At 43.5% G+C, this 11,357-nt stretch overlaps 1 protein-coding gene across 1 annotated transcript in view; it reads left to right on the forward strand.

Annotated features, from left to right (window-relative positions):
• LOC140721332 (uncharacterized) overlaps positions 1–11,120 on the forward strand; it is an 88,543-nt gene extending 77,423 nt beyond the window's left edge. Inside the window, exon 5 of the mRNA XM_073036179.1 lies at positions 9,871–11,120. Coding sequence (XP_072892280.1) covers positions 9,871–11,104 — 1,234 coding nt within the window. The 3' untranslated portion in view covers positions 11,105–11,120. The remainder of the gene's footprint in view (positions 1–9,870) is intronic.
• Positions 11,121–11,357: the final 237 nt, after the last annotated feature.

The raw sequence follows: 11,357 nt of genomic DNA on the forward strand, positions 1-11,357 counted from the left end.
GCAGTCCAGTCTAGCTTCTCGTCTAACTGTACTCCCAGATACTTGTAGGTCTTAACCTGCTCCACACATTCTCCATTAATGATCACTGGCTCCATATGAGGCCATATAACTGACGCAAAATGATTTGGAAGTCGTTGATTAGTTGAGCTCTTATCAATCATAGGATTTAAGCAACAGTTAAAATCCCCACCCATTAACAACATATACTCATTTAAATCTGGCAGTAAAGCAAATATTTTTTTTTTTAAAAAGCAGGATCATCGAAATTAGGACCATACAAATTAACCAGAACAACCTTTCTATTACAAATCACTCCTTTAACAATTAAAAATCTACCATTAGAATCTGACTCAATATCCTCTTGAGTAAATATATTAGATTTAATAAAGATAGACTCACCCTTAGTTTTGCTCTGAGAAGTAGCATGGAGTTGTTTTCCATTCCGCCAGCGAAAAAAATCTATTTTGATCTCCTACCTTGATATGCGTCTCCTGAGCAAAAATTATATCAGATTGGAATCGATTAATAATTTTAAGTCTTTTTTGTTTAATAGGATAATTCCAACCACATATATTCCAAATTATTACATTAATCCATTTAACTGCCATACTATAATTTTATTCTTATTTACTTTATACATCCGCAGAACACATACCAATACGGAATTATCAAAGATGGCAGTAATGAAGAATAAAGCCATATAGAAAACACACATGCTCCAGAACCACCCAATGGGAAAAAACTCCTAACTCTAAACCCACCCACCCTCCCAAAAGCCTAAAAAAAAGGCAAGTGAACTAAGATAGATGCGAAGACATGGGCCACTCTGCCTCTCCTCTCTACCTCCCCCGAGCCAGAACATAAAATAAATAAAATGACCTTGCAAGAAAGACAGTAAAGTCTCAACAAAGGAGTGTTTACATTCTATCATGTGTTAAACGAAAAAGAACCAAAATAATATAATCTCTTATAGAGAAAAACCAGCCCCATCTTAAGTTTAGCTTTAAATCCCTAAGAAAACTTTAAATTCAGTTACAGGGCACTATAATAAAACAGAATAAAAAAAGTTAATAGTATACTTAACTGAACTAAATTGATGGAAATATTAATTAGTAAAATCATAGTAACTTAACCCTCTCAGATAAATATATAAAAAGAAACCCTGTTGGTAGAAAAAAAAACTACCAGTTAGTAATTTAAGAAACAACAAAAAAAAATTAAACCAAATATTGGATAAAAGGAACAAATCCTTTTATCCTCTTTTCTCAGTCAAATATGTAATTAACCATTTAAATAGTCAAACTTGATCCGTAAATCTTCTTTCCAAAAAAAAATCCAATAGGATGTAATGATGAGCAGGTTTTCTTTTCTTCTTTTATTAATTTGTGAATGAAATATCCAAATAGCCTTCATATATCTTCTTTTCGTAGTGTGAGTAATATACAGATAATCAAACAGCTTTTCATAGTTTATTCAGTAGTAACGTCAGTGGTGGTGACAGGTATAGCCTGGACAAAATCCAGCTCGACTTTTGTGTCAAAGAAAGTACATGGGGAAGAATTAGGAGGAAAAACTTTCATTCTTGTCGGGTAACTCAAAGAGGGAAATCGTTTCTTATCATATGCTTGTTTCATTACCAAAGCAAATCTTGCTCTTTGTTCCATTACTTCTCTTGGATAATCTTCATAAAAACGGAGCTCAGACTCATTGAATCTGAAAACTCTGTTTTCTTGCCTGTCGCATTATTTGATCTTTAATTTTAAAGTGATGAAAACAAACCAAAATAAATCTTGGTCTGGCTGAGTCTTTAAATTTCGAAGTAGACAGCCTGTGTGCTGTTTCAATAGCAGGTAGATTCATGCAGATTCTTCCACTTCTCGTAGACATAGACATATCACTCTCCTTCAAGAATCAGCAATTAAAAACTTAAAATTCAACATTTAAGCTGTGGGCGGGAGAGAAAACTAAGAGCAGCACAGAATTAGTGCTACTCCATCGACAGACAGAGGGAGTCTCCATTCACCTGTACTATTAGTTCCCTTCGGGGTTGATTGGCATTCGAAAGCCCTGTTCCAATGATATGTCAAAGCTCGTTGCATTCGATTTTGGTCATTGTCAGGCCAATCCATATTATTTGTTAATGATGTTGGCTAACTTAGTTGGTAAGCATTGGAGCAGTAAGACAATAAATTGGGGGGACAGATTCCCATCATTAAAGGCTTGGTCTCCTGCGAAAGTGCTGTAGCAGGCCACAAAACTCATACAGGGTCGATATGCCAGACACGGGTTTGGGATCCCATGTTTCCCTATCAGTTCTAACTTTAGACACACATTCCTGCCCTTCTCTCCTATGTAGACCGGCCTTGGTTTGCTTACGTTGTTTTTCCTGCTGTCGTTTTCGGCGCCCATCCATCCATTCATGCTCTGTTTTTAACGTCTCCCAACCTTTGGTGTTCCTTCTGCAGTACTTACCTCTATCCTAGTGGTCGCCAACCTGTCGATTGCGATCGACTAGTCTATCTTTGAGACTTTTCCAGTAGATCCCAAAAACTAAGAAAAATAAATACACAAATACTGTTGAAAGATTGTTTCTGGATTGTGGGGTTTTAGTTCCATTCTTTCTACATGCGTGTAACTACACAGTGTCCCCAACCACTGGGCCACGAGGAAACAACATGAGTCAGCTGCACCTTTCCTCATTCCCTGTCAGCCCACTGTTGAACTTGAGTGCACGCGAGGTCATCAGTCGCCTAACCGCAGTGACACCCTCATGCCAGAGATCGCCAGTTGGCCTCGGGCGGCCGGTGGGAAGTGCCGTCACTACTGGCCTGGAGTGCTGCCTCTAAACCTGTTTAGCACACTGAATGTTTGTGGGGAATCCGGTGCTAAAATATTCGCAGACGACCTAATTCGGGCTCAGTGTTTCATAGGTATCAGAGCAGCTACCGTGCTGTGATCTACTGAAACAAACTTTTGTCGGCTGATAGGTCCTACAAGAGGGGGCGGGCTCGTGCCCTGTCACACTCCTTGCTCGGTTGGTCACTCTCTCCGGACTGTGACTGCCGCGGCCCCGGCACAGGGACCTCCGGCCCTGACGTTGTCCTCTCACCCGACCCACGACCAACCAAACCAAGCCAAGGCATCTGGCGGTGGGCGGGCAGGAGGCTGTCCAGTGAGGCAATGAAGCCCTCAAAACTGCTTCGGTACCCCTAGTCCAAGCACCCTGCACTCAAATGCAAATGTGTTGAGTTTTTTCAGCGGAGAAAACATGAGCAGCGCGGGACAGAAGCTAAGTGCCGAGAGCCACATAAACTAATTTACAGAATAGACTGGACATAAGGAACCTGCTTCCCGTATCACTGTATTCCTATCGTGTTTAACAACCCCACCCACCCCATCCCCTGTCGGCCGGTCCGCAAGAATATTGTCAATATTAAACCGGTCTGCGGTGCAAAAAAGGGGCGGGTGCCCCAGTGTTTATACATTATTTCTACTTCCAGGTTGTGGGGTTTTACTTCCGGTCTTTTCTGCCCTGGTGCGCATGCGTGTAACTAATTGATCTGGGTCGATCTTGCATTTTACAAAGGCCAAGGTAGGGGAAACTTGGGCTTAAAATGGTTGGTGACCGCTACTCTATCCCTTTATCACATGCATTATTCCTCCAACTTGCTGATAATATACTGTTCCACTTTAAAGGTAGGTCACATCCAGAATTTTTTCCGGTTAGCCGAGGATTTCCTTCCACGCCGCTGTGTGGTGTTGGGAAATCATGTACAAGGCAAGTTACAGCAGTAGTTTGCCATTGCCTTCTGCTGGGTGAGTTGTTTTGTTCACCAGCTCTAACCCAGCACAGATGAAAGTGTGCAAGGGAGTCGGCTGGATTCGAACTCGGGACCTCTCACCTCGAAGTCCAACACTGAAGCCACTAGGCCACCAGTGGCATAGCCGGCAAAGTTCCATTTTACATCTGCCTTTCCCTTCCATTCCCTTTTCAACAATTTCCACTTCTTTCCTCAGTTCTTTTTCCAAATCAAATTTACTGCTTGTTCTCATGAGGTAATAACCCAGGCTCCTGCACCCTCTCCCATCCGTGGCCACATTTTGTTCCCCAATTTCTTATTCAGCACTGCACTCAACATTCACAAATATTTTTCCTTGTCTGGAGAACTCTCACACAAATTGTGTCGGGCTGCTGCTGGCCCACTTGTATCAATCGACTGCAATTGACCGATGGTCTCTAAGTAATTTATTGGGCTCAAAGTCTCCTGCTCAATTAACAATGAGATAAATTTACCCGGCTGGCACCTCCTGCTTAAATGATGAATTTACCTGGCATGTCTGCCTCCTGGCCACTTAGTAAAATTTTGCCTACCTTATACAAATCTCCCAACAATTTCTTTCCCAATCCTGTCAAGGTATGTGATCAGCCTTGGGTGAGGCACCGTATGTCCAAAGGAACTAACGGTGAGTGACAAATTTAAAATACCCATTGGGCTTCCGTTCGGTCTCCGCAGTCCCCAGAGTGGTCCAGCTGCTTGCTCAGCCCGTCTGCTTGGCACTCCCTATATTGGGACCCTGTTCGTGATGCCAAATGTTAAAGTTGAATCTGAATAAAACTCAGGAGACCAGCTTCTTATCGACACCATGGTTTATTGTGCATTCAAATGCCTGCAGGAGTTTGAGTCCCAGTTGTCAAAGGGAAGGCACGTAAGCACTGCCACCTTCTGACAAGTCGAATGACTTGGGTTACAGCCGTATATTTATACATAGTACATCCCATATATTAATATTGCAAGTTGTTATTTGAACTGGCACGCCCACTAAGTGTGTTGGTGCAAAACTTAATTACTTAGATAACAGAGTTTGCTAAATGGTTTTAATTATAGATGGATGTACTGTCCAGTCCTTATCAGTTATTCCCTTTGCAAGGCCCTGACTTAATTACAAACAGATGTTTATTCCTGTCCTTATCAGTGAGTCCTCCTCCCTTTACTCAAACGAGGATACAATGTATAATATTATCAGCTCTCAATGTGTCTCTCTGCAAGCCACAGAGAACTGGTAATGAGTCTGTCTTAGCTAAACGCTGAAGACTGAGTTCACTTCAGTTCAAAATTCCTATTCACTCCCAATTATTCTTTTAGCCAGAGGTTACACAGGTTCAAAATGAATTTTTTTATATACCCTCAATTCGTCAGGAGGGTTCAGGGGAAATATTTATGCCCAATATAGAACCTGGTGTTACCTGTGTGTATTCTGGCAATGCAAGAGGTGCTGGAGAATTTGTAAGTGGGAAGAAGTGGAGTAATATTTGCAAATCTGACTTTTTAAAGCATAGTTTAGCAAGCAAACCACATATGGACAATATGCAAAAGCTTTGGTGAGAAAATCCTTCATTATCCGTTACAGGCCCGCTACATAGGTTGTGTGAGAGTGCAGATGAACTCGATCAAACCCAGGGGAGATCAAAGTACTTATCAACAGTGATTTGCTAGCCGTGAAAACGATTACCTCTCTGTATAAAATTCACTGTGCACATGTCACTGAGTTAAAAAAAAAAATGCACAGTACATGATTTATGTGCACACTGGTCATTACAGATTACAGGGGACATTGGTGGGAAGATGGTAAGACCTCCAGTGTCCCTGATGCCCTCACCTACAAGATGTGCACCCTGCACGTTAAGGAGTTGGAACCTGAAATGGATGAATTCCAGATCATCCGGGAGTTGGAGGGGGTGATAGATATGACATGAAGAGAGGTGAGTTACACCCAAGGTGCCGTACACAGGAAACCGGGAGAGAGTCAGGAAGGGGAATGAGGTTAAATAGCCATTGCAGAATACTCTTGTGCCCATCAAACACAACAAAAGGTAGACCACTTTAGAAACTGGTGGTGAAGGGGATTACCTGACAGAGAAAAGTCAAAGGGGTGATAGGGGATTCATTAGTTAGGGGAACAGAACAAGAGGGGACTGATATCCAAGTGGTAAGGCATGCTAGTGCTAGTAGGGGTGGAGCGGGTGATGTGGTTAAAATAAGCTGTAAGGGGAATGGGAGCCAGAATGACCAAACAGATAATGGAGAGGGTGAATTGAATTGAATTGACTTTATTAGATACCTACTTCATAAACATGAGGAGTAGAAAACTTTATGTTATCTCTCCATCTAAATGTGCAATGTGTAATTTATGGTAATTTATAACAGATCGTTTGTACATAGGACAGTCAATATAACATCGAAATGCAATTGTATCAGCATGAATTAATCAGTCTGATGGCCTGGTGGAAGATGATGTCCCGGAGCCTGTTGCTCCTTTTGCTGTGGTACCATTTCCTGGATGGTAGCAGCAGGAACAGTTTGTGGTTGTGGTGAATTTGGTCCCTGATATCCTTTGGGCCCTTTTTATACACCTGTCTGTGTAAATGTACTGAATAGTGGAAAGTTCACCACTACGGATGTGCTGGGCTGTCCGCAACACTCTCTGCAGTTTCCTGCAATTAAGGGAAGTACAATTCCCATACCAGGCAGTGATGCAGCCAGTCAGGATGCTCTCAAATGTGTCCCTGTAGAAAGTCCTCAGGATTTTGGTCCCCATCCCCAACTTTTTCAACTGTCTGAAGTGACAGAGGTGCTGTTGTGCTCTTTTCACAACACAGCCGGTATGTACAGACAATGTAAGGTGCTTGGTGATGTTTATGCCGAGGAACTTAAAGCTGTTCACCTTCTTAACCCCAGATCCAGTGATGTCAATAGGGGTTATCCTGTCTCCATTCCTCCTGTCGTCCACAATCAGCTCCTTTGTTTTTGTGAAAATGATGGAGGGTTTGTTTCCTTGACACCAGTCAGATGTTCAGATCATAGATAGATTCAGCAGTTAGATGGTTGAGCCTGGTGCAATGAATGTGCTGAGCTGTGTATATCACAATGCAAGAAGTATCGTAGGAAAGCCAGATGAGCTCAGGACAGGCCAATATTGGGACTTGTTCACACCCAACAGTCTGAAGGATTTAGAGGAACAAATTTGTAGAGAGATTGAAGACCATGCCAATAAACAAAAAGGTTGATTCAGTAAGTGATTTTAACTTTCCATATATTGACGAAGACTCCCATACTATAAAAGGACTAGATAGGGTAGAGTTTGTCAAATGTGCCCTTAATCAATAAGTAGAATTCCCAATGTAGAAGTGTGCAATAAGCTGTTAGGAAATGATCAGGGCTGGTGACAGAAATTAGTGATCATAATGCCATGAGATTCAAAGTAAATATGGAAAAAGAGAGGTCTGGACCACGGGTTGAGATTCTAAATTAGAGAAAGGTCATTTTTGATGGTATCAGAAAGGATCTGACAAGTGTGGTTTGGGACAGGTTGTCTCCTGGCAAAGGAGTACCTGTAAGTGGGAGGCGTTCAGATGTGAATTTTTGAGGATGCAGAGTTTGTATTTGCCTGCCAAAATGAAAGTTGGAAGGTAACTGGTCCAGGGAACCTTGCTTTTGAAAAGAAATTGAAGCCTCGTATATTTTGTTCCTCTAAATGCCTCAGACTGTTGGGTGCTACCAAGACCCATTAATGACTACAAATCATGATTCCACGCACTGAGTTCATCTGAATTTTTTTGTTGTCTTCTTTTGGTTTCTCAAAGCTTCCGAATAGTTTTTGTTCTTTTGTTTGCCCTCTCTTTGACATTTACGTTGGCTTTGGCTTCTCATTTTAGCCACAGTTGTGTCCTCCTGTCTTTCTAATGCTTCCACTTCTGTGGAATCACTCAGCTCCCGAATTGCTTCAGAAACTCCAGCCACTGCTGCTCAATTGTCACTCCTACCCTTTCCCTTCCAAACAAGTTTGGCCAGCTTCTCTGCCATAGAAACATGGAGAAGCTCAGTAAAGAAACAGGCTCTTTGGCCCATCTAGTCAATGCCAAAAAAGCATTTCAACTTGCAGTGCGACCTGGACCAGCTGGCAAAATGGTTTGAGAAAAGGAAAAAGGAATTTAATGCAGACAAGTGTGAGTTGTTGCACTTTGGTCTGACCTACCAAGGGAGGTCTTTCACAGTGACTGGTTGGGCACGGAGGAGTGTTGTAGAAGAAAGGGACCTGTTGTAGAAGAAAGTCCTTAATTCACTGAAAGTGGTATCACAGTTAGATAGAGACAGAAGGGAAGATTTTAGCCCAATGGCCTTCATGAACAAAAGTACTGACAACAATAGATGGATGTTATGTTGACTTGTAGAAGACATTGGTGAGGCCTAATTTGGAGTACTGGGTGCAGTTTTGGTCACCAACCTACAGGAAAGCTGTAAGGACTGTGAAGGAGTTCAGAGAAAATTCACAAGTATGTTGCCAGGTCTGGAGTACTTGGGTTATAAGGAAAGATTGAACAGGTCAAGACTTTATTCCTTGGACTGTAGGAGTTTGAGGGGAGATTTGATTGTGATAGAGGGGCATAGATAGTGTAAATGCAAGCTGGCTTTTACCACTGAGATGGGGTGGGAGTACAACCAGAGGCCATGGGTTAAGGGTGAAAGGTGAAATGTTAAGGGGAACATGAAGGGAAACTCATTCACACAGACAGTCATCCGGGTGTGGAATGAGCAGCCAGCTCAAGTGGTGCATGCAAGCTCGATTTCAACATTTCAGAGGTTCATGTAGGTACCTGCATGGTAGGGGTATGGGAGTGGGAAGATTAAATAGTTCAGCACAGACTAGATGGCCCAAAGGGCATGTTTCTGTGTTGTAATTTTCTACAAGAATGTGAAATATTACAAAAATTCACTCTGTCTTTTTAACAGCTGTGTGGACCAACCATTCACCTCAACAGGAATTTTTTATATGGCATTAAAACTGTGGCACTTTAAGTTAGTAATACATAAAAGAAAATCCCAGATGCACATCAAGAAAGACTAATTGCGTGAGACTGTTTCAGTTACTGTGGGGCCAGGCACCCATGCAGCTCAGCAGGAACAGGGAATAATACCAATGGAGAGATTCCAACTCAGCCAAGGTAGAAATTGGAGATGGCAGAAATGCCCCATTCTTATAGAAACAGGAACAGCATCAGGGAATTGATGGTCATTCCAGATACCAGCACTCTGCCCAGTCAGGAGATGATTTCTGTGTCCAACTTGGGTAGAATCTCACTGTAACAGTGTGATACCAGATCAAACCTTGGTAACTCAAGTAATCTCATCTGAAATGTTGTCCTACACCCATTGATGGATTTTGTAAATCTTTTTACAGGTTAAAAACAAGAAGGAGTTTGTCTCCAGGAAGTTCAAACACGGCACACCAGTTTGGTTGTCTCTGTCCAGATATTTAAGAAGTGGAGCAAGGGGTTCAATCGACCATCCTTGCTGCTCAAACTGTGGGGAGGGATTCACTCGGTCATTTGACCAACTGGCAACCCGTCATTTCACACAGGAGAAAGGCCATTCACCTGCTCAGACAGTGGGAATGGATTCACTCGTTTATCACAACTGAAGGTACATCAGCAAGTTCACACTGGGCAAGGCCATTCACCTGTTCTGTGTGTGAGAAAGGATTCAGTTGGTCTTCCCACCTGTTGACACACCAGTCAGTTCACTGTGGGCAAAGGCTGGTGATCTGCTGAATTTCTGGGAAAGGATTCACTCAGTCATCTGACCTGATGGCACACCAGCGTGTTCACACTGGAGAGAGGCCGTTCAGCTGCTCAGTCTGTGGGAAGAGATTCACTCAGTCATCCCACCTGCAAAGTCATCAGCGAGTTCACACTGGGGAGAAGCCGTTCATCTGCTCAGTCTGTGGGAAGAGATTCACTCGGTCATCCACCCTACTGGTACATCAGCGAGTTCACACTGGGGAGAAACCGTTCACCTGTTCAGAATGTGGGAGGAGATTCACTGATTCTTCCACCCTACAGAAGCATCAGCGAGTTCACACTGGGGAGAAGCCGTTCACCTGCTCAGAATGTGGGAAGGGATTCACTCAGTCATCCCACCTACTGGAACACCAGTCAGTTCACACTGGGGAGAAGCCATTCACCTGCACAGAATGTGGGAAGAGATTCAATCAGTCATCCAATCTACAGAGACATCATCGAATTCACACTGGAGAGCGGCCATTCACCTGCTCAGTCTGTGGGAAGAGATTCACTAATCCATCCACCCTTCTGAGTCATCAGCGAGTTCACACTGGAGAGAAGCCATTCACCTGCTCAGAGTGTGGGATGGGATTCACTGACTCTTCCACCCTACAGAGACATCAGCGAGTTCACACTGGGGAGAAGCTGTTCATCTGCTCAGAGTGTGGGAAGGGATTCACTCAGTCATCCAATCTACAGAGACATCATCGAGTTCACACTGGTGAGAGGCCATTCACCTGCTCAGAGTGTGGGAAAGGATTCACTGACTCTTCCACCCTACAGAGTCACCAGCGAGTTCACACTGGGGAGAAGCTTTTCATCTGCTCAGTCTGTGGGAAGGGATTCACTCGGTCATCCACCCTACTGGTACATCAGCGAGTTCACACTGGAGAGAAACCGTTCACCTGCTCAGAATGTGGGAAGAGATTCACTGATTCATCCACCCTACAGAAGCATCAGCGAGTTCACACTGGGGAGAAGCCATTCACCTGCTCAGAATGTGGGAAGGGATTCACTCAGTCATCCCACCTACTGGAACACCAGTCAGTTCACACTGGGGAGAAGCCGTTCACCTGCTCAGAATGTGGGAAGAGATTCGCTCACTCATCCAACCTACATAGTCATCAGCGAATTCACACTGGAGAGAGGCCATTCACCTGCTCAGAGTGTGGGAAGGGATTCACTCGGTCATCTCAACTACTGGCACACCAGCAAGTTCACACTGGGAAGTGGCCTTTCACCTGCTCAGAATGTGGGAAAGGATTCACTGAGTCATCCACCTTACTGGTACATCAGCGAGTTCACACTGGGGAGAAGCCGTTCACCTGCTCCGTCTGTGGGAAGAGATTCACTCGGTCATCCAACCTACAGAGACATCAGCAAGTTCACACTAGGGAGAAGCCGTTCACCTGCTCAGTCGGTGGGAAAGGATTCACTCAGTCATCCCAAATACTGGAACACAAGTCAGTTCATAGTGGGGAGTGACCATTGTTATGAATCCCTAGGTTTTGTTTGATATGGACTGTCATTTTAAGAGACAGAGAGATAGAGATTAAGAAGGTGAATCAGTCTGACTTGCAGCTTGTTTACATCGCGTGCAGCTTGTTTAGTTTTAACTGAGGACACAGACACTCAGAGTCAGATGGAGACGGATGAAAAATGGAAGAATCGAAACCAGGGAACTAGTGGCCAAGGGTCACTGTTTGGAACTTTCCTTTGCCCACAAGGGTGGGCTAAT

This window comes from Hemitrygon akajei, unplaced genomic scaffold, assembly GCF_048418815.1.
Source record: "Hemitrygon akajei unplaced genomic scaffold, sHemAka1.3 Scf000054, whole genome shotgun sequence".
NCBI classification, from domain to species: domain Eukaryota; kingdom Metazoa; phylum Chordata; class Chondrichthyes; order Myliobatiformes; family Dasyatidae; genus Hemitrygon; species Hemitrygon akajei.